At 46.3% G+C, this 23,877-nt stretch overlaps 1 protein-coding gene across 2 annotated transcripts in view; it reads right to left on the bottom strand.

Moving 5' to 3' along the window:
• LOC127584394 (dihydropyrimidinase-related protein 2) overlaps window positions 1–20,175 on the bottom strand; it is a 34,113-nt gene extending 13,938 nt beyond the window's left edge. Inside the window, exons 1-8 of one of the 2 annotated variants that reach the window (XM_052041179.1) lie at window positions 19,733–20,175; window positions 18,844–18,932; window positions 18,536–18,720; window positions 12,836–13,000; window positions 9,358–9,419; window positions 9,173–9,253; window positions 5,066–5,134; window positions 3,343–3,463 (exon numbers count right to left, since the gene is read on the bottom strand). In XM_052041179.1, coding sequence (XP_051897139.1) covers window positions 3,343–3,463; window positions 5,066–5,134; window positions 9,173–9,253; window positions 9,358–9,419; window positions 12,836–13,000; window positions 18,536–18,720; window positions 18,844–18,932; window positions 19,733–19,771 — 811 coding nt within the window. In that variant the 5' untranslated portion in view covers window positions 19,772–20,175. The remainder of the gene's footprint in view (window positions 1–3,342; window positions 3,464–5,065; window positions 5,135–9,172; window positions 9,254–9,357; window positions 9,420–12,835; window positions 13,001–18,535; window positions 18,721–18,843; window positions 18,933–19,732) is intronic. The other variant, XM_052041178.1, reaches the window with a different exon arrangement.
• Window positions 20,176–23,877: the final 3,702 nt, after the last annotated feature.

The raw sequence follows: 23,877 nt of genomic DNA, 5'->3' as shown, positions 1-23,877 counted from the left end.
CACACAGATCTATGACAATCCCACAGACTCCCACAATCAAGTTGACTTCCTCCCTTCACAAGGACTGCATTCCATCCTCTCAGTTCCTCTTTCTTGCATTTGCTCCAATGAAGGAACTTTACATAATGTAAACGTTCTTCCAGAAATGTGCCTTCCCCTCCACCTCGACCTCAACTCATCCATTTCCTACACCTCTGCCCCCGCCTCCTCTCCTCCTGGAGGAAGCGGGAACAGTTCCCCAGGTCCTCACCTTCCACCCCAGCAGCCTCTGCATTCAGCAGATCATCCTTCGCAATTTCCACCAGCTCCAATAAGACTTCACCACCACACACGTGTTCCCTTCAAGGAGATTGTTCCCTTTGCGCCTCCCGGGTCCACTCTTCCATGCCCGCCAACCGCTCCTCACCGTGTGGCACTTTCCCATGCAACCACAGGAGATGCAACAATTCTCCTTTCTCCTCTCCCCCTCCCACCAACCACCAACCCACACAGTCTAACTAAATGAAGTTGCGATTCACCTACACTTCTTCCAATCTGGAATCTTCACAACACGGTTTCGTCTACATTAGAGAAACCAAACACAGACTGGGTGATCGCTTGACAGAGCGCCAGTGCTCGATCCCTGAACTTCCCACTGCCCACCATTTCACCGTCCCACCCTGACCCGTCTGTAGCCTCCTGCACTGTAGCAATGAGGCCCAGCGCAGGCTTGAAGAGCAACACCTCATCTTCTGATGCAGCCTTCCCCACTCGCTATCAAATTCTCCAACTTCAGGTCGCTCGCTCCTTCACAGTCAGGAAACGGGCCCTTCAACCCAACTCATCCGTGCTGACCAACGTGCCTACCCGAACTAGTCTAATTTGCCCCCATTTGGCCCATGTCCCTCTAAACCTTCTGTATCCATGAACCTGTCCAAATGTCTTTTAAACTTTATAATTGAACCTGCCTCTAACCACTTCTTCTGGCAGCTCATTCCATATACCCACCATCCTGTGTGGAAAAGCTTTCCCCTCAGGTCCCTTTTAAACCTTTCCCCTCTCACCTTAAACCTTAAAGTGGGAGAATTCAATGTTCAAATGAACCACCAGCATCATCGTGTTTTTCATCTTGAACATTGAATTCTTCCAGTTTATCCCCACCCCCTTCCCCACAAACTCTCCCCCCGCTATGTTTCTTCCTTCCTTTCCTAGTCATCTTTTTCTCCTCCCCCTTTTTTTACCCCCCTTTCTCTACCCCCCTTTCTCTCTCTGCCTTTGACCCATCCCCCGGTGGATCTGCTCTCCCCTCCTCCCCCACACCTGCCTATCACTATCTCTTACCTGCATCTACCTGTCACCACCCTGTGCCCACCCCGCCTCCCCTCTTTTGTCCACCTATCACTGCTCTGCTTTTTCCTCCTATATCAGGCTTCCCCTTTTCCTATCTTCAGTCCTGAAAAAGGGTCCCGGCCCAAAACGTTGACCGCCTGCTTTTCTCCACGGATGCTGCCTGGCCTGCTGAGTTCCTCCAGCATCATCGTGTTTTTCATCTAGATTCCAGCATCTGCAGTCCTTTGTTTATCCTAGTAATCAATCTGGTGAACCTTCGCTGAACTCCTATTGCAAGTAAAACTTTCCTTGGGTAGGGAGACCAAATCTGTACCCAATATTCCAAATGCAGTCTCATCAGGGCCCTACATGATAATAGTACAAATAAACGATTTTAGTTTTTTGTCCTAATCAGCTAACTGGCACTCTTCCAGGTGAGACAACCAGTTTCAGGCAGACCTGAGGAACAGATTGGCTTTGGGCAGGTGTGTGGCATGTTGTTGCTGACCAAATCATGTTCCTGACTCAGGAGGAGAAGCTGCATTTCAGAGCTAACTGCATCGTTATAGATCTGACTATACAGGTCTGCCTGGGTAACAAGGACAGACCAGTAATATTCATTCGCTTCTGACTCAGAAGCACCCAGCTTCAAGGCACAGAGGTCTGAGGGAATGTTGCAATGCTAGAGGTGTCATCTTTCACCTGAAGCCATTCCTTAATTTACAAAAGGGATGCATTCCTGGAAATCATTTCGTTGAGCAAAATTCTGTAAATCGAAAAGGCTATCAGTAAAAAGGGTTACAGGCACCTTGGTGCAGGGTATTCTAATGCGCTTAAAGTGGTGCACTACTGACCATAGTGAAAAACAGTGTCAGAAATCAGGGACTTATCACCAAAGAGCCGATGGCATAATAGAAAAATTTATAAATCAATCATAATTTGAGGAGTTACAGTACAGCCAGCACCCTGGTGCCTCTGAGGTGGGTATCCAGGACTGATTATCATGCAATGAAGTTCCTTGTTTGCATGAAGCTCAGGAACAGTACAAATGGTAATACTAAATACAACAAATACAGTGACAAATGCAAAACAGCAGAATGGTGCAAAGGTTGTAGTGCAATCTGAAGTAGTACAAAAAAAACACTATATAGTGGAATAACTGAGAGAGGTAGAATTAAGATCTGAGAACGTGATGTGAAAGAGGTGATTGGATCAGGATAGCCATGGGGAAGAAGCTGTTCTAAGTCTGGACATCCAGGCTTTCGAGCTCCTGTATCTTCTCCCAGAAGCAGAAGGGAGAGAAGGGAATGGCCAGGGTGGCAGGCATCCTTGATGATACCACCAGCCTTAGAAACATAGATACATTTCCAGAATTCCAGTCCTTTTTCTCACTCGCTGCTCCTCTCACATTTCAGATTTCATTTGTCACTCGCTGCTCCTCTCACATTTCAGATTTCATTTGTCTCCTCCTAGTTATGCTTCCCCCCCCCCCTTTCAAATGGAGCATCAGTACTGGTGACATTTGATCTCTCCCGGTCTCCATCACTTCATTCTGTAGGCCTCTTCCCCCTTTCTCTGCACCTCAAAATTCCCAGTTCTGATGAACGCTCATCAACCCAAAACGTTAACTCAGCTTCCTCCTCCACAGATGCCGCCTGACCTGCTGACCGTCCCCACCAATCTCCTTCAGATCCCCAACATCTGCCGCACTTTGCTTTCAGATCAAGACTGAAAATCCAGCCAATACGATGCGGGATCTTACTGAGCGCAATGGCCGCTGGCTTTCCTACATTACACGAGGCCGTGGTGTGCTTTAGAATATTCTGAAGGGGACGCAACAGGTGCCATGAAAATACAGGTCTTTCTTTCTGGGACATGAGGGAACCAGAAGGGTTTTCCCTTTGACAACAGCCCAGTTTTGTGGTCACATTACACGTACTGGATTTTATGATTAATAAAAAACAAATCTCAGTTCCCAAGATGGGATTTGAAAACCCCCAGGTCTGGATTCAGTCGACCACCACAACCGCTCACCTTTCTTCCTGGCCTGGGCGATGATATCAGCTGCAGCCTTGCTCATTACCTTGGTCACGTAGAGCGGGCAGTTGGTTTGATTTGCAATAGTGATGGCCCGATTCACGGCTTCGGCCTCCACCTGCGGAGAGTCAGAGAAGACTCATGACAAAGGAGGCCACTCTGTCCATTGTTAAACTGGACCTGCCCAACCTAACTCCACTGAAAGGGGTACAAGCAGATGTAGCGTATTTAGATCTCCGGAAGGCATTCCGTAAGGGACCACATTTGACGTTGCTATACAAGGAAAGTGCACCGGGGTCAGGGGTAATATAATGGCAAGGATAAGAGAGTGGAAGACCGACAGAAAAGAGTCAGGATGAATGGATCACTTGCAGATTGACAATCATTAACTGGTAGGGTGCCACAGGGATCAGTGCTGGAAGCTCAAGTCTTTATAAACTAAATTAAATTGGTTTATCATTGTCACATGTACAGCGAAAAACTTTGTTTTGCATGCCATCCATACAGATCAATTCATTACAACAATGCATTGAGGTAGTACAAGGGAAAATAACAGAATGCAGAATGAAGTGTTACAGTTACACAGAAAGTGCAGTGCAGGTAGAGTGCAAAGCCATTATGAGATCAAGGGTCCATCTGATCATACTAGGGGACTGTTCAATAGTATTATAACAGCGGGATAGAAGCTGTCCTTGAGCCTGGTGGTACATGCTTTCAGGCTCTTGAATCTTCTGCCCGATGGGAGGGAGAGAGAATGTCCAGGGTGGGTGAGGCCTTGATTATGTTGGCTGCTTTACCGAGGCAGCAAGAAGTGTAGACAGAGGATGAGTTGGATGAAAGGACCAATGCCAAACTTATAGACAATACAAAGGTAAGGTGGGTTAGCGAGAAGCAAGAACATAAAGAGCCTGCAAAGAGATGTGGATAAGTGATGGGGAAGATGTTGGCAGATGGAGTATTATGTGGGAAGATGTGAGATTATCTACAGTGATGTAGCAGTAATGGCACAGTAGTGTAGTGGTTAGCATAACCCTATTACAGCACCAGCGACCTGGGTTCAATTCCGGCCACTGTCTGTAAGGAGTTTGTACGTTCTCCCCATGTCTGCGTGGGTTTTCTCCGGGTGCTCCGGTTTCCTCCCACATTCCAAAGACGTACGGGTTAGGAAGCTGTGGGCATGCTATGTTGGCGCCGGAAGCGTGACGACATTTGCGGGCTGCCCCCAGAACACTCTACTCAAAAGATGCATTTCACTGTGTGTTTTGATGTACATGTGACTAATAAAGAAATCTTATCTTTGGAAGAAATAATGGAAATAGAAATTATTTTTCAGATGGGTTGAGACTGCAGAATGTTGTGGTAAAAGGGGAACTCGGGGGTCCTGGTACATGGAAACGTAAAACATTAACATGCAGGTACAATGAGTAATTAGGAAAGCTAATAGGGCAACACAGCAGCACAGCTAGTAGAACCACTGCCTCGTAACTTGAGTGACCCGGATCCAATCCTGACCTCTGCCGCTGCCTCTGTGAAACTTGAACCTTCTTTCCCATATCCCAAAGATATGCAGGTTGGTCACTGTAAATTGTGCCCAGTGTGTGGGTGAGTGGTAGATTCTGGAGGGAGTTGTGGGAATAGTGTAAATGGAACCTTGGCGGGAATTAGTGGGCTGAAGAGCCTATTTCAATGCTGCATGGATTCTACGATGATAAACTCTTACCTCTTCTGGTCTGCTTAGCACATGGCCTTCAGGTCCAGTAATACCCAGTGCAAGAATCCTCTGCTGCTCCTGCAATGTGAAGCACAGTGGTTAAGGTACAGTCTATGTTAGCATTGCAGGAGACACAAGAGACTGCAGATGCTGGAACCTGCAGCAAAGAAACAAGTTGCTAGAGGAACTCAGTGGGGTCAGGCAGTGTCTGTGGGGAGAAATGGTCATTCGACATTTCAGGTCAAGACCCTTCACCCGGAATGGTGAAGTCCAGTCCAGATGAAGGGACTCGACCCCAAACATCGACTGTCCATTTCCCTCCACAGATACCGCTGCTGGAGTTCTTTGGGGAACTGTCCTCGGCCCAATCATCTTCAGCTGCTTCAGCAATGACCTTCCTTCCATTAGGGCGGCACGGTAGTGTAGTGGTTGGCGTAACACTATTACAGCACCAGCGATCGGGGTTCAATTCCTGACACTGTCTGTAAGGAGTTTGTACGTTCTCTCCATGTCTGCGTGGGTTTCCTCCGGGTGCTCCGGTTTCCTCCACATTCCAAAGGCGTACGGGTTAGTAGGTTAACATGGGTGTAATAGGGCGGCGTGGGCTCACTGGGCCGGAAGGGCCCGTTACCGTGCTGTATAAATAAAGTTTAAAGTTTAATTATCAGAAGGGGGGGTGGGGGGGGGTGGCATATTTGATGATGACTGCAAAATATTCAGTTCCATTCACAACCCCTCGGGAAGACCTAGGCAAAAATCAGGCATGGCCTAATAAGTGGCAAAGTGCCAGGCAAAGACCATCTCCTACAAGACAGAGTCTAACCATCATGTCCTTGGCATGCGACACAGTGGCACAACAGTTAGAGCTGCCACTGCACAGCTCCAGTGACCTAGGTTCCATCCCGACCTCGGGTGTTGTCATGAAGAGATTGCACTTCCACCCAGTGATCTCACAGGTTTCCCCTGGGTGTTCCCCACCCCCCCCCCCCGCCACATCCCAATGATGCACTGGTAGGTTAACTGGACGCTGTAAGTCACCCCAGTGTAGGTAGGTGGCAGGACAACTGGGGGAAGTTGACGGGCACACGAGGGAAAATAAGTAGGGGAATAAGAATGATGGGACTTCTGAGAGAGGCAGCATAGACTCGATGGGCCCAGTGGCATCCTTCTACGTCATAAAGAAATAGGAGAAACGCATCAAGTCCTCCACCGTAAATATCCAAGGGGTCAACATAAACCACAACTGAGCCAGCCACATAAACATACTGGCTACGAGAACAGGTCAAAGGTTGGGGACCTTCTGGTGACCCATTCATCTCCCGACACCCCAAAGCCTTTCCATCACCTACAAGCCACAAGTCAGGAGAGTGATGGAGTACCCTTCACAGGGTCCATAAACTCTCAAGCTGCTCATATCAATGCATTCGATTGACAACCAGTCCATTCTTTTTCCTTGTAAAGTGTTTGTGCATAGAAAGAGCAAGAAGCTAGGAACATAAATGCACTGCTGGCCTTGAGTACAAGGGGAGTTGAACTGGGACTAAGTGGGTAATTGCAATGGATTTTGGCAAGACCGCACCTTGCGAACAGTGAAGAGTTGGGATTTCCTTACCTGATGAAGAACATACTATTTAGAAAGAGAATTCAACAAAGGTTCATCAGATTGCTTCCTAGATTTAGATGGTCCTCTTCCTATCAAGAGCAGATGGCAAAGGGTTGCTCAATCATGGAATGCATTCAAGACAGTTGAATATACAGTAGGGGCAGCACAGTGGCACAGCTGGTAAAGCCACTGCCTCACAGCACCAGCAACCCAAGTTCAATCCCGACCTCAGGTGCTGTCGGTGTAGAGGTCACACATTCTCCCCGTGACCACATGAGTGCTCTAGTTTCCTCCCACATCTCAAAGACATGTGGATTGGTAGGTTAATTTGCCACTGTAAATTGGCCCTAGGGTGCCGGTGAGTGGTAGAACCTGGAGGGAGTTAATGAGAAAGTATGAGATCAATGTTGGACTGGTGTAAGTGGGTGGTTGATAGCGTAGACTCGGTGGGCTGTTTCCATGCTGTATGTCTCCACGATAGTTCAATAAATCTTGGGATACGAAGATGAAATCAGGGGCATGGCATCACAAGAGAAGGTAGGCAGGCCAAATCAACTGAGATCTTACAGAATGGCAGAGCAAGTTCAAGGTGCAAAATTCCCCAACCACTTATATTCTTATTGATTACTCAGTCAGGTGGTTGAAGTTCACCGGCCTTCTAAAAGGACAAAGTGAAAACTATTCAGAATAAATGTCTGGAAGCATTCAGTGCCCCTGCATGTGAAATTCACCAAGCCAAAGCCAAATTATGGACCAGTTCCTACTGTGAATTCAGATCAATTTGAGAATCTGAGATGCAGGTGGATGGAGTTAGGTTGTCGATCAGTAGGGATCAAACCAGAAGCTGAATGATCTAGTATCGATCCTCTTGTCCTATGAACATCTCGTACTTCCCCACCAACCGTTCTCCTGGCACAGAATTGGAGAATGGTCATCAGGAATTACAGAGAGATCTTGGTCAGCTGGGTAAGTGAGCCGAGGAATGGTAAATGGAGTTTAATTTGAATAAGATAAATGAGGGTAAGACCATAAGACATAGGAGCAGAAGTAGGCCATTCGGCCCATCAAGTCTGTTCAGCCATTTGATCACGGCTGATTTATCTTTCCCCCTCAACCCCATTCTTCTGCCTTCTCCCTGTAACCTTTGATGCCCTCACTAATCAAGAACCTATCAACCTCCGCTTTAAATATACCCAATGACTTGGCCTCCACACCTGTGGCAATGAATTCCACAGGTTCACCACCTCTGGCTAAAGAATTTCCCCCTCATCTTGGTTCTAAAGAGACATTCTTTTATTCTGAGGCTGTGCCCTCTGGTCCTAGACTCTGCCACTACTGGAAAAATCCTCTCCATCCAGGCCTTTCAATATTCCGGAGGCTTCAATGAGATGTCCCCATCAAACGCTCCTCATACACTAACCCTTTTGTCCCCGTGATTATTCTCATAAACCTCCTCTGGACCCTCTCCAACACCAGCACATCCTTCCCTAGGTATTGGACCCAAAACTGCTCACAATACTCCAAATGTGGTCTGACTAACGCCTTATAAAGCCTAAGCATTACAGCCTCGCTTTTATATTCTAGTCCTCTCAAAATAAATGCTAACATTGCATTTGCAGGGTAGGACTTTCACAGTGAACGGTTGAGCCCTGGAGAGTGTTGTAGAACTGAGGGACCTAGGAGGACAAGTACATGGTTCTCCAAAAGTGGCATCACAGGTAGACAGGGTGGTGAAGAAGGCTTTTGGCACACTGGCCTTCATCAATCAAGGCACTCAGTACAGAGTTGTGATGTTACGTTGCAGTTGTAAAAGACGTTGGTGAGGCCACATTTGGAGTATTGTGTTCAGTTTTGGTCACCCTGCTATAAGAAAGATGCCATTAAGCTGGAAAGAGTGCAGAGGAGATTCAAGGATGTTGCCGGGACTCAAGGGACTGGGTTATGGAAAGAGGGTCTTTATTCTTTGGCGTGTAGGAGAATGAGGAGCAATCTTGCAGAGGTGTATGAAATCATGAGGGGCATAGATAGAGTGAATGCACACAGTCTTTCTCCCCAGTGGTGGGGAAATCAAGAACTAGAGGGCATGGGTTTAGGGTGAGTGGGGAGAGATTTAATAGGAACCCAAGGGGCAATGTTTTCACCCAGAGTGTGGTGTGTGGAATGAGCTACAAGGGAAATGGTTGAGGCAGGTACATTAAAAACATTTAAAAGACCCTTGGACAGGTACATGGATAGGAAAGGTTTGGAGGGATATGGGCCAAATGCAGGCAAATAGGATTAGTTTAGATGGGAACCTTTGTCAACATGGACCACCTGGGTCAAAAGGCCTGTTTCCCTGCTGCATGACTCTATGAAATCTCCACTCAAGTTAATGCAAGACCATTGCCGTTTGCTTAACCCAGTCAACTATGAAGTGATGCCCAATGAATGCTGGAGATGCCAATTTGTCACTTCCACCTCAGTGGTTTCAGATAACCACGCACGTGCCCCGACACTCGCCAGCTGTGTGGTACCTCAGCAATAATGTCACCATTTTCAGCATGAACTTGGGCGATGGCGCCCATGTCGCGGATCGCGCTCAGGGCTTCATACATCTGCGAGCAAAAAAAAAAACGAGACCAATTAATAGATGTCACCGAACCCAAGGAGAGGGTACGATGCTCCTCAGAGTAGCTGTGCCATTACATTGCGACCTCACCTGGGCATCAGAGAGCTGGTAGCGTTCCTTGTAAGCCATGTAGATGAGGAAGGAGTTCACACCTAGTGAAAAGGAGTGGAAGAGTAGGAGTTTACTTTGTTGGATGGCTTTTAGATTCCCACATTAAGTCAATGTTATTGCATTATTAACCTGGGCAGAATCAATGCTAGATCATTGAATGGAGATCCTTTGAAAGGCTGCATATACACTGTGAATTGCTACAGTTGACTCTGTTTAAGTATGGGTCATACCTTGTCAGGGTGTTTGCATTCTTTCCTTTTGATGGTCCACATTGGCTACGGACTCTTGATGCCAAGGAGATACCTGCTGCCTCACGCAGGTTCTACCTCTTTCTCCTCCCATATATAAACTTCTACAAGGTTCTGGACATAAAACTGTTCTGCTGAATGGGTGGCTTCAACGTCAATGAAAACCAGGTCCTTTTGGACAATGCTGACAGATAGCGGTACAACAACGTCCATTTAGATAGTGCATTTAATGATGCCATGTAGCTGCTTCACAGGGTAATTATCAACTATAATGATACCAAGCCAGGAAGTACCAACTTGGTCAAAGAGGTTGGTCTTTGGGCATTTTGGAAGGAGGAAGAAAGTGAGTTGGAGGAGAAAAGGGCAGGAATTCCCGAGCTGAAAATTTTTGCAATGATGGGACAATTAAAAATCCAGAAGGCCAGAGTTGGAGGAGGAGCACAGAGAACTCAGAGGATTGAGAGGCTGGAGGAGATGGGGAGGGATTTCAGAATGTAAGACTATTGAATGGACCTCCTGTACAATAAGATGGACTCTTGACCTTATAATCTACCTCATCAGGGCCTTGCACCTTATTGTCTACCTGCACTTTCTCTGTAACTGTAACACTATATTCTACATTCTGTGATTGCTTTTCCCTTGTACTACCTCGATGTACTAATGTGATGAAATGATCTGTATGGGTGGCATGCAAAACAAAGTTTTTCCGCTGTACCTTGGTGTATGTGACAATAATAAAGCAATTTAAGAAATTTACAACTGGAAAACTGAGGGGGTTGCTTAACCAGGATCCAGTGTAGCTCAGTGAGAACTGGGGAGGGGGGAGGGTTTGGGGTGAACAGGACTTTGAGAGGATCTGGGCAGCAGAGTTTCAGATGAGCTCAAGTTTATGTAGGGAGAAGTTGGGAAGCCAGCAAGGAATGGTACATTAACTACGTGATCAGAAAGTTTGAAATTTTACCCAAACCATTTAACTTGCAATATTTTGTGCCAACATCAAATTAAAATAAGATGTCATTTGGCAAGACATCTCAGGCTCATCTCTTTGCCTTTATTTATCTTTAAAGATGTTAATTAGAATAAGCACAAAATCACATTAAAAAGTACTTCTGCTGTTTCCTTGGCTCTAGCTCCTCAGATAATTCTGATGCTCGATTCAGTGTAATTCCAAAAAAATTAGGCCAAAATTCACTAATGTTATTTGACCAGAAAGATAAATTTCTCTCATTCCACGTCTGAGCAGCAAAGGGTAATCTATCCCTCCTGTAGATTTTTCCAACTTCTAAATCCTTGAATTGTACCTACAATCAACTTTTCACCTGCTTCAAGTCCTTTTTCAACCAACAATTCTCAACGAAATTCCGTTCCTTTTGTTCCCCAGGAGTCACTCGATGTACGGACGTCTGTTAGATTTCATTTTCGCTGAAGAAAACCATCCTGCCTCAAACCTTGATCCGACCCAGGCCTTGTGATACCCTGGGGAAGTTACCCAGTCTCTAGTGGGGCTATTTCAGAAGACCACAAGTGTCACAGCTGCACCAAGGAGGAACAGGCCCTCCAGCTCTTTGAGGCCATCTGCTATTCATCAAGAACATGGGCAATGTTCTACTCCAGCACCATTTTCCAACACGACATCCCATATCATTCAATTCCCTCAACATCCAGAAGTCTATGGTTTTGACTTACTGACCAAGTGTCCACAACTCACCAAGGTAGAGACTTCCAAATTTTCACTTTATTTCTCCTGACATCAGTCCAAAACCCCTTATTCCTCAGTCAGAGGAATACACTTTCCCTGTATCCAACCTGTCGAGTCCTGAAAGAATTTTGTATGTTTCATTAAATTTACCTTGTTCTCTAGCCTAGTCTGCTTAATCTTTCCTCATCTCCCCATCCAGTCCTACAGAGAAACAGCACAGAAACAGGCCCTTCGGTCAACTGAGTTCACACCGATCATCAACAACCCACTTACACTAATCCTATCCTAACCCATGTTTAGTCCAATAAATCTTTGCTGCACTCCTTCCAGGGCAAGTGTATCTTGTTTTTTGCCCCCTCTGGATCAACGGACTCCAGCATTCCTCAAAGTATAAAGATGACAACAGTTTTACATTATTTTTTAACTGGACAAATTCTTTCATCTTTGACTCTTTCTTCTGGATGGAGGGGCATGTGTTCAGTCCCAAGAGAGCTCAAACAGGCTCTATGTCCCACTTCCAAATTAAACTCATGGGACAATCCTCAATTTTTTTTTAAACTCTCCCAGATGGCAGCCAATCAGCTTTGCCTGTGGGGTTGCATCTCCCCTCTGAGTCAGGAAGGTTATAGATGTGAGTCCGCCTTGCAAAGCTCCAAGCTCAATGACTGTCTCCACACTTCAGTGCAGTAGTGGGGAATGCTACACGGCCAGAGGTGATGTCCTTCAGACGAGACATTTGTCATCTACTCAGCCGAGCAGATGTAAAAGGTCCCTCGGCACAAGAGTCATCACTTGGCTCCAGGCTAATATTTATTCCTCAATCAACAGACCACCCATTGCTATCACACAGTTTGTTTCAGTGGGAGCTTGCTGTGAGCATATTAACTACTGTATTTCCTGCAATGACTCACTGCATTGGTGCTTAGTCAGCAGCAAAGCATGCTGCAATGCCCCAAGTTGCAGCTGATACTATGGAAATGCAAAATATTCTTCCTTCTCAGCCTTCACCAAAGTTCTGATGAAGGGTCTTCAACCCAAAACATTAACTCCTCCCACGGGTGCTGCCTGACCTGCTGGGGGTTTCCAGCATTTTCTACTTCAATTCCACCCAAGTGTTTATACTTGGCATCAAAACGTGGTTCAGTGACGAGCCATCCGAACATGGAGTGCGTCGTGACCCAGCCCAATCTTCACCAATGGCCCAAATTCTCTGACCACTGACTTATGGATAGGGAAGATTCAGAGGGACATGGGCCAAACGTGGGCAAATGGGACGAGCTTAGATTGGAATCTTGGTTGGCATGGATGAGTTGGGCCGAAGGGCCTGTTTCCATGCTGTATTACTCTATGACTCCTACATACCTGCTTCCCCCTCACCCCATTCCAGAGACTCCTTCCATTTTACACACAGGTTAAGTTACTGCAATGCAGAGACGTTCTCTGCACAACCTGGCATGCAGGCTTCCCTCCGTGCTGACACTAGAGACTCTTTCTTAACCCAAAAGCTCACCGTGCTCCTTCACCAGGAACTCCATCTCTTCCTGCAGGCCTTTGTACCACTCGGTGATATCAACGTGTAATGAGTAGTCGCAGCAGGACTTGCTGTCCGCCCAATCTCTCCACTGTTCAAACGCCGTGATCAAGCTGACCCCAGGCTCCACCAGTACATGGTCAACTGAAACAAACACCGTACACGTTATGTGGGCACATACGTCGGGGTACAGTAGTGCAGCGGATAAGACACCGGACTGACAGCCAAAGCTGATCCAGGGACACGATTTCAAATCCGACCACAGCACCTCGGTGATTTCAATCGATAAAAAGAAAAATTCTAGTATCAATAATGACATCAATGAAACTACAGAATAGTGAAAATGTTTGCCGATGGCCTTTGGAGATTGAAATCTGCCATCCTCATTTGGTCTAGCCTATATGCAACTCCAGACTCACCACTGTTGGATGGGTAATAACTATAGACACCACCAGCGATATCTACGCCCCACAAGTGGATAATCAAATGAAGAGGAAGACAATACGTCCCAATTTATCAAAGGGACAACCGACCAGTGTGGAACAACACCTGGGCAAAGAGCTTTGTGCCTTTTGGGAGGGAAGTGACGGACGGGTAGAGAGAAAGTTATCAAGATGTGAGGGCTTCTTTATTTTGTTTTGAGGAGAGGGTTTGATTCAACCCATCAGCCCCCACCAAAAGCAGCAGGAACAGAATGAGCCAATGGGAGAAAACAGCCAGCTCACTTAAGTAGGAGTGATTCATATTCCTTACTGTTGGAGACAAAATATATTTACTACAGGAGGCCATTCAGAACATCAAGTCAATGTCAGCCCCCAGCAGGGTAATCCCATCAGTCCCATTCCCCGTCTTGTATCCTTGTGACTTATACACACATACTATCTACCCCCCTTTGGTTCTTTTGACATTTTCCCACCCCAGGGACTAAGTTACAGAAGCCAATTATTAGCATGTCTTTGGGATGTGGGAAGAAACCAAAGCATCCTGGGGGGGACCCCCATACCACGATGAAAAATACCACGATGCTGGAGGAACTCAGCAGGCCAGGCAGCATCTGTGGAGAAAAGCAGGCGGTCAACGTTTCAGGTCAGGACCCTTCTTCAGGACTGAAGATAGGAAAAGGAGGAGCCCAACCCACCAGTGCAGAACAACATCTGGGCAAAGAGCTTCATGCCTTCTGGGAGGGAAGTGATGGGCTTCCCCTTTTCCTATCTTCAGTCCTGAAGAAGGGTCCTGACCCGAAACGCTGACCGCCTGCTTTTCTCCACAATGCTGCTTGGCCTGCTGAGTTCCTCCAGCATCATCATGTTTTTCATCTAGATTCCAGCATCTGCAGTCCTTTGTTTCTCTGGGAACCTACACCATCGCAGGAGAATCTTTCAAGCTCCACATCAGAGGTCAGGATCAAACTGGGATGCTGGGAGCTGGGAAGTAGCAGCACTAATTCTGGCGCTACTGTGCAACCCAAGTGCGAAGAAGGTTTGATCCCTAATGTGTCCTGAAGCAGGGAAAACAAGGAAAGAACTACCAGACATCTCTGCTCAAGGCTTGGACTTAATCCAGAGACTCTCTAATGTTGGGAGCACATTCAGACTTTGGGAAATACTGCAACCAAGCTCAGGGTCATAATTCACACATAGATTTACACATCAGAAGACCCCAGTCGAAGACAATCATTCAGCTAATCGTGTCCATGCAACAAGAAGATTCAGACTAATCCCACCTCCCTGTCTGTAGCCCTGTGAGTTAGAGCACATGAGTGCTCCTCCAAGGACTTTATAAAATGTGGCGAGGGTTTTTTTTTCCTGACCACCACTCTTTCACCCACCATAAAACACCTTTATTCCCATCTGATACTACCAACTGGCTTAATCCATGCCCTCCAGTCAATGACCTGATTTATTTCCCTGAATTAATGGACATACACAGTAGTGCAGCAGTTAGCATAACGCTTTACAGTGCCAGCAACCCGGGTTCAGTTCCAGCCATTTATACGTTCTCCCCGTGGGTTTCCTCTGGGTGCTCTGGTTTCCTCCCACATTCCAAAGACGTATGGGTTAGGAAGTTGTGGGCACGCTACGTTGGCACCGTAAGTGTGGCGACACTTGCAGGCTGCCCCTAGAACACTCTATGCAAAAGATGCATTTCACCGTGTGTTTCGATGTACATGTGACTAATAAAGAAATCTTATCTTATCCAGGAGAGGATCAATCCTCAAGGTCCGAGGATCACCAGGACTGAAAATACATACGTTTCGCTTCAAGCCACATTCCCTTAAAGATTTATTATTACATCTCCCCCACCCCTCTCTGGTTGCCTGTTCTGAGCCATAAAGATCAGAACTAGAGAACAAGGCAGAATCACATGCCACACAACTCCAAATTCTGTTCAGGTAAAATCTTAGTGTCAGGTGGAGCCCCGTACCACAGTTTAATCAGGCACTCCGCCAGCATCTCTCTAACCAGCATCAAAAAAAACCAAGCAGTTCACTTTGCTGACCCTCCAGTGAAGCCGTGGAAGTGTTCACACCACAGAGACTGGCCAAATCCACAGCTAACCGCTAACTGAAGCGGTCTGGTCAACGACTGCAAGCCATCAATCAGACAACTGGAAGTAGCCAACTGATGGTCTTTGCTCATAGTGTACTACTGGTGGAATTTAACTCTGGATGATAGGTTCGGTCACAATATAAGATACAAGATATCTTTATTAGTCACGTACATCAAAACATACAGTGAAATGCATATTTTGTGTAGGGTGCTCTGGGGGCAGCCCACAAGAGTCGCCACACTTCCGGCACCAACATAGCATGCCCACAACTTCCTAACCCGTACGTCTTTGGAATGTGGGAGGAAACTGGAGCACCCGGGGGAAACCCACACAGACACACGGGGAGAACGTACAAACTCCTTACAGACAGCGGCCGGAATTGAACCCAAGTCTCTGGCGCTGTAATAGCGTCACGCTAACCGCTACACTACCGTGCTGCCCTTTTTTCTCCTTCTCTTTCATGAGGGCATTAACTGTCACTGGGGTTCAAGTCCACATTTATATTGTGATCCTCTGCAGGAAGTTTCAAGAGGCTGCTCCTCCTCGGGGGCCAGTCAAGCTGAAATGGAATTCTTGCCAGTGAATTGCAATTCTTTCCAATGTTCCCCTCTCCTTATCACAAGAGCATCAGGGCCAACTGGCGCCCAGGCTAGATGGAGACACAAGAGACTGCAGATGCTGGAAGCTGGGGCAATGTGCAAAGAGCTGGAGGGATTCACCAGGTCAGGCAGCATCTATGGAGGGAAATGGACAGTCGACGTTTGGGGTCGAGACCCTTCACCTGGACTGCTTTTCCAGATGACTGCTGGTCCAGATGAAGGGTCTCGACCCAAAACGGCAACTATCCAGTTCCTTCCATAGATGCTGCCAGACCCAGTGAGTTCCTCCAGCTTTTTGTGTGGTGCCCAGGCAGGTTCAACTTTGACCCAGGCAACTCAGCTCTCGGGTCAAAGCTGGCACATGCATCAGAAACTAGCCCTAGTACCCACTGGACCATCCACGAACTTGGCTCAGACACCTCACTGCCCAGCCGCAGATGGCCGAGCTGACCCTGCAGTTTCCATATTTCCTGTCAAGATAGGAGGAGGAGGACATTCAGCCCATAATAATTCTCTGCCATCCCCTGCAAAACACTCAGAGCCAATGAGGGAAGAAATGCACCCAAGGTCACCAGATCAATGGTGGCATGATGTCCTGTTTCCAAAATTTAGATTCCATTAGGGGAGAACAACACATGACTGCATTCAGTGGGTTTCAGGCTGCTGATTAAATGATAACATTCGCAGTGTTGAAAGTTAAATTGATCATTCTTTTTCAAACCTCAATTTCCATCCCTGCAGCCAATTCCCTGGCCCAGCTCTTCAATTGTGTTCAGACCTCAGACTCTCAACCTAGCTGACAACTCCAACAGTTTCCATCACCTGGGGCCAGGTTCCCAGTTGATAACTGGCAGAGTTAGTTGAGGGCTGTGGTGGCTTCGTGGTTACTACTGTACTGGTAAAAGGGAAACAATCCATTGTACATCTGGAGTAAGTTCAATTAATGGAGTGAATCTAAATGAAAAAGATCGTTACTCCTAATGGTGGCCCCGAGGCAGATCGGTGAATCAACTGGATTTTTGGAACAATGTCCTCCATCTGGTCTAAACATGATGCCAGTCTTGGAGTATTGTGGATGAATTTCAACTGCACTCTGAAATGGCTCAGCAAGTCATTGTGTCAAGCAACAAAAAAAAAATGTGCACACTGCATCAAGTGGACTGCAGCAATTTAAGAAGGTGGATCATCACCATTTTCTCAGAGATATTTATATTAAACACTAGCCTTGCCACAGCCTCTCACGTCCCCTCAGTCAATAAAACTATGAGAGGAGACCTGGGACTCTGAGCTGAACAGGACTTCCTGATAGGTTGCTGTTTCAATCCCAACCCTGCAACACAGTTTAAGCTCGTCCAGATCTCTCAAGATTATGCACACCTCTACCATCAATTCCACACCTTCCCACAGTCCACGTCAACAGAGAGCACTATTTGGCATCTTCCATTGCCAATCAAGAATAAAATCATGGGCCCCTCATCCTAAATTCCCTTTCCCACTTGAAGGGTCTTCAACCTAAAACAATCAGTGTTTCTCTTTCCACAGATGCTGCCCAACCTGCTGAGTGTTTCCAGCACTTTCGGTTTTTATTGTGGAGGTTCCGGCTCAAGACCCGATTGCCAATGCTTTCATCTGCAGAAGTGACCCTCATGCATACAAATCAGGATTGCATTTGGCCACATGGACCCAACTGGTTTGAAACATTGGAGTGAGAGACCGTTCAGCTGTTCAATCATTCAAGCTGTTCCTAAATCTAATGCCTTACACCTCTGCCCGATTTACTTAAGTATCTTTGTTCAGCAATAACTTATCTATTCCAAATTAGCAACTGCTGAGCATCAATAGCCTTTGGCAGTAGAACAGTTCCAAATTTCTACCATTCTCCGCATGTTTTCTAATTCCATTGCTGAATGATTTGTCCTAACCTTTGGCCTCTGCCCCCAAGTCCTAGACTCCCCAACCAATGGATATAGTTTTGCTCCATTCATACTGAGAGTCCCTCCCAATTTCTTAAACTTCAATCAAATCTCCCTTAACCTTCTGAACTCCAAGTTATACAATCTGTGCAAAACATCGATGGGTTTGGTGGAATCAAATGATTGCTCCCTTCCCATGTTCAATTTCTAGAGCGATGGGAAGGGGTGTAAACCTAAGAGGAGCGACTTTATTTAAGAAATGCAGATATAATAATATATACACGCATATATAATAAAAGAATCACATGAAGAGGAGAGACTTGGCCAATCTAGACTACTTGCTATCTGTATGCAATTATTATACAAGGCACAGAGTAGTGATTTACAGAAGATGTGCACAGGTGCATTTACAAACCATCTATTTATACAGTGCACGCTTCCCATTTACACTGCATTTGATCCATTGTTACCCTTCCCCAGGCTGTTTGCTATTCAATTTAATTGCAGTTGTGTAATCATTTTACAAATTTGTTCAAGGTGCATTTCCCTTGCTAAAAAATACCATTTTTCTTCAAAACAGAGAGAGAATTTTGGAAGGAAATAAAATCAAAGCTTACAAATCATGGTTGTGCCTCCAGCCAGGGCTGCTTTTGTTCCCTGGGAGAAGTCATCAGCGGCCGTCATCCCCTTGCTGGGCATCTGTAGGCGGGTGTGGACATCAATCCCCCCTGGTATAACCATCCTTCCGTGGGCATCTACAACTTTAACCCCACCAGGAACAATCAGATTTTCACCAATTTGCCTAAGACACACAAAAAGAAAGTTTATTTTAAAAAATATAATCAACTTTCCAATAAATGGCTGATTTACAATCTCTTCAAAAGACACACTAAATTCCTACTGCAACAGAATAAAGATAGCTTACTTGATCAGTCCATCTTCCACGTAAATGTCAGCAAAGAATGACTGGTCATCATTAACGATTTTTCCACCTTTTACTAGCATACGCTCGCTCTGAAAGGCATCAATTAAGATCCATTCATTTGAAGACAATTTCAATTTTGACTCCTGCTCTTGACATATTAGTACAATAATGTAATATTTGCTTAAAAATAAGCCCAAATATTTCAATATTAAGATACGATCTAGCAAAATGCCCATGCAAGTACTGTACCAATTTCTATTATTTCAAGAGCCAGTGTGGTTAATCAAGCCTACCATATTTTTGTACCCAAATGCGGGGGGAGGATTCAATGCAGAAAAATTGGCATATACTCCCACCCAGAATATTCCAGATCTTCATATTTACAACAGACACAACCGATCCAGCACTCTTAAGATCCAAAAGATATTTGCATTATTTTTTTAATATCTAAAATCGCCAGTATCAATCGGTCATAAGAAATACCTTTGTTGCAATGCATTTGGGGAGGAACGGGAGAATGATGCAAAATATTTAATTTGCAGCATTTTGCACAAAAAAGACGTTTTCAATTATTTCTCTCAGAAGGATTGTCTGCAATTTGATCAGAGCCCGGGGAATATTTTTTTCTGCAATTATGAATTCACAATTGTGGGGAAGGGGAGACAGAGGGGGGAAAACTCCCAGACCCAGACACCGCCATTATCTCTTCAAAGTATCGCACAGTCGCTGTCCTTGGTTCCAGGACGTTAAAACAAAACACTGCACTGCACAGTGCAGGTCGAACCGTCCCTTTAAACCAGTTCCGGGCTCTGCAAGCACTTGGAATTTCAACGTGAAATTGCAAAAGGAAGCGACCCCGCGGATTCCACAAAAGCCCCCGATTCCTTACCGTGATGCGTGGTATATTTTTCTTGCCTTGGTAAGACATGGCTGTGATTACTTGCAATTCAATGCAGAGTTTCCCGTGTTGCAAGATCCGATTGTCGCTGCAGCTTCACAATGCTTTTATTTTTAAATATAGATATATATTTAAATTGCACGCCTTTATTCCTGCTTCTCTTTTTTTTCCCCTTTGCAGCCTCCCCCCTTTTTAATATCGAGCCGCTTCCAGCCGGGACAGGCAACAGCAATAATGCAATTAGACCAGGCTGCGGTTGCAAGCATGCGCCCTGCCGCACCCAGCACTAACGCAAGCCCAGCCTCTCCGCTACCGCGATTGGTTTCAGTCAACGGGACGTGAGATCAGCTCGTTTCCCCCCCTCCAGCATTGTGTGGAAGCGAAATCTTCCAGCCCACAAAGGCACGGATTTGCTGCCTATCTCAGCCCTCACCAGCAAGGGTGGGGTTCTTTGCTTGCTTTATCTCGTTTCACCCATCGACTTTCCTCTCACAGGAATCAAAAATGACAACCTCACTTTAAATTAAATGGCCGAAGGGTTGAAAACTGCCGCAACACCGAGTTTGGCCTTTAGCTTTGACTGTATATCCCTTGCCAATCCTCTGTCATCAACCTCTGTAGTGGGACATAGGTACAAATGCATCCAAGCAGCCTGATAAAACAACAACTTCCATTACCTAGCACTCATATGGCGTCAGGGGGTACCACCATGTCCCATCTTCTGAAGCAGTCCCAAGAGATGGAGGATGATTTGCTTCCACTCCACTTGTGTGTGTCCTGAGGTGACCAATGATAGCAGTGTGTGGCCCTTAGAAGCTTCTGACCTTGAGGAAGGAGGTGCCTTGAGGAGCAGGCAGGTGGTGAGCTCCCTGTGTCCCTTCCACAGATGCAAACTCCACACAGATAGCACCCGAGGTCAGCATTTAACTCGGGTCGCTAGAACTACGAGCCATGGGCCCCAAGTGCTTCCCCGTGCTCCTGGACAGAGTGATCCTCCACTCTGAGCAGTTGTGAGCTGGGATGTCCAGGCTGCTGGACGTTTTCAAGGAGGTTTTGAGAACATTCTTTGAATTCCTCCTCTGTCTGCTTTGGTAATCTTACCGTGACAGAACAGACATGCCCCATGAGGTGATATCACGGGAGGTGTGATCTGAGTGGTAGATCTCAAAGAGGGCAGAGCTGTACGCAAGGGGAGGCACAATAGACTGCAGACGCTGGAATCTGGAGCAACACACAATCTGCTGGAGCAACTCAGCAGGTCGAGCAGCATCTGTGAAGGGAATGGAATTAGTGACGTTTTGGGTTGAAACCCTGCGTCAGGACTGAGAGTGATGAGAGAAGATATCCTTCACCCCTCCTCAATCCACCAATCATCCACTGGCCCCTATCTCACAATTGCCTCTCTCCTCTTTATGTTGGCTGCCTCCCCTCTCCACTCTCAGTCCTGATGCAGGGTTTCGACCCGGAACGTCGACAATTCCTTTCCTCCCCCAGATGCTGCTCGACCCGCTGAGTTCCTCCAGCAGATTAACTGTGACAAGGAGGGGTGCAGGCCCTGACGCCAGTGATTATCTGAAACAATGTGAGATTACACACACCTTAATGTTAAGGATGTGCACTTCTCTGAAAATCAGCAAATCCAGATTCTTGGGAGAAGGTTGGAGGGGATCATGGAAAGAATTCCAGAGCTCAGGACCTTGGCAGTAGAAGTCACCATTACCAAGGTTGCTGGGAGTGAAATTGGGAATGATCATGAGGTCGAAATCTGGGGAAGGATCTAGATGATCAACACGCAAGAAGCTGGAGGAACTCAGAGGAGAGATACTCTTTCAGTCCCAATGAAGGGTCTTGACCTGAAACATCGACTGTCCGTCTCCCTTCACAGATACCGCCTGATCCACTGAGTTCCTCCAGCTTTGTGTGTTGCTCCAGATTCCAACATCTACAGGATCTAGTTGAGTTGCAGAACTAATATTCAAAGAACATAACTGCAGGGATAGGAAAAATCAACCTACAAATCAAACATTACAAATGAATTGTGATATTTGCCAAGAATCATTCACAAAGTCATAAATTACCAATGTCCTCTTTCTAAATGATACAAACATTTATAGGTGTGCCGATATTTTTAAAAAAAACCTCAACTGTTTGAAAAACATAGAAAGACATTCAGTACCTGAAAAAAGCAGCTCACTGTCAGTGTGAGACACCTGATCTGAACTGACATTTAAAATGAAACAATAATCTCTTCTCATTCTGATGTTGACTGGTTGCCATCCTCGCATACTTTTCTCCCAGCCTCCTTTAATAAGAACACAAGGGCCATTCGGCCCCTTGAGTCTGTTCTGACAGTCAATAAGATCAAGGTTGATCCTCAACTCTGCCTTCGCACCCACCCCCACGTCCCAGTATTTATTCTAACAGCATTTTCTCTATATTCACAGGGTGTGGGCATTGTCCATTTGGATAACCTGTCATTGCCTATTCTCCAATGCCCCTGGACTGTGTGGCTTTCTGAGCATATTCAGAAGGCAGCTACAGACCAGACAAGGATGGCAGACTTCCTTCTCTCAAGGACATGAGCAAATCAGTTAGGTTTTAACAACCATCCAATAGTTTCATAGAGTTTGTGGAGTCATACAACACGGAAATGGACCCTTCGGCCAACTGAGTCCATGCTAGCCATCAAGCGCCCACCCACATGAATCCCATTTTTATTCTCCCCACATTCCCATCAGCTGCCACCAGATTCTACCACCTACCTACACTCTAGGGGAAAGATACACCAGCCAATTAACCTACCAACCTGCACGTTTTTTGGGATGTGGGAGGAAACTGGAGCACCCGGAGGAAACCCACGTGGTCACAGAAAAATCATGCAAACTCCACACAGACATAAGCTGAAGTCAGGATTGAACCCTGGTCTCTGGCACCGTGAGGCAGCAGCTCTACCAGCTGTGCCACTCTGCAGGCCCACCATGGTTTTTATTTCCAGATTTATTGAATGTACTCTCCTCAGCTGCCATGTTGGGATTCCAGATCTTGACCGTGAATTGTTAGTTCAGACCTCGGGGAAAATTCACCAACACCAACCATCCCAGTGCGACAATGGCTAACACGAGGGGACATAATTTTAAGGTGATTGGAGGAAGATATGAGGGGGATGTCAGGGGTAAGTTTTTTTTTACACAGTGAGTGGTGGGTGTGTGGAACGCACTGCCTGCAGAGGTTGTGAGGGCAGATACATCAGGGACATTTAAGAAACTCTTAGACACATGAATGATAGAAAAATAGGGGGCTACATGGGAGGGAAGGGTTAGATAGATCTTAGAGCAGGATAAAATGTTGGCACAACATTGTGGGCCAAAGGGCCTGTACTGTGCTGTAGTGTTCTATATCGATATCGCAGGAATGTATTGCCCGTTAGTAAACGTCCTCAGGAAGATGGCAGTGAGCCATCCTTCTGGTGAAGATGTTGCCAGCCAAGGATGGTTGCAGTTGGCACAGGTTCCCTGGGTTTGGGTTGAAAACAGTAATTGTTCCTTCCTGGGTGGTGACTGTTAAAAGGTGTCACCATGGACAGCACCAGCTCTTTATGGGGTTACTTTCAGTCAGGAATCACTGGAAGAGGGGCAGGAGCTGATCTTACAACTATGACCCTATACTACCTCTGGTTGTGATCAAACCAGACATCTCAAGGTTTGTAACAGACCACCGATCTGGCCAACCTAGCCAAGTGTACCAATCAGTGGACCTTATCATCCATTCACTTGGTCAATGTGCTCTAACAAAGATGACCTGTCCAGTGGATCCTTGTTGGATCGTGTTATTCAGGAAGCTCCATGTGCAGTTTCGACCACTGGCATTTCCTCTGGGAGAGAAACCCACATTTAACAAAATTTTTCAGCTGCTGGAAATTCAAAGGAAATAAAAGTTAACCTTCTTCCTTTACAGGCAGTGCAGAGTATTTTCGTCTTTGTATCAACCCCTCTCATGATTGAGCTCCTGAGCAATGGGACAGGAGAGACCACCAACCTGCTCCCTCACATCCTGAGCACCGGGCTGTTGTACTGCTCACATATCCCTGAACTCTGGCCCGAATCTCAGAAGTAAGAGGCAAGACCATACTAAGCAGC

This window comes from Pristis pectinata, chromosome 29 (genome assembly GCF_009764475.1).
Source record: "Pristis pectinata isolate sPriPec2 chromosome 29, sPriPec2.1.pri, whole genome shotgun sequence".
Classification (NCBI taxonomy): Eukaryota; Metazoa; Chordata; class Chondrichthyes; order Rhinopristiformes; family Pristidae; genus Pristis; species Pristis pectinata.
This window is presented reverse-complemented; position numbering and strand designations above follow the sequence as displayed.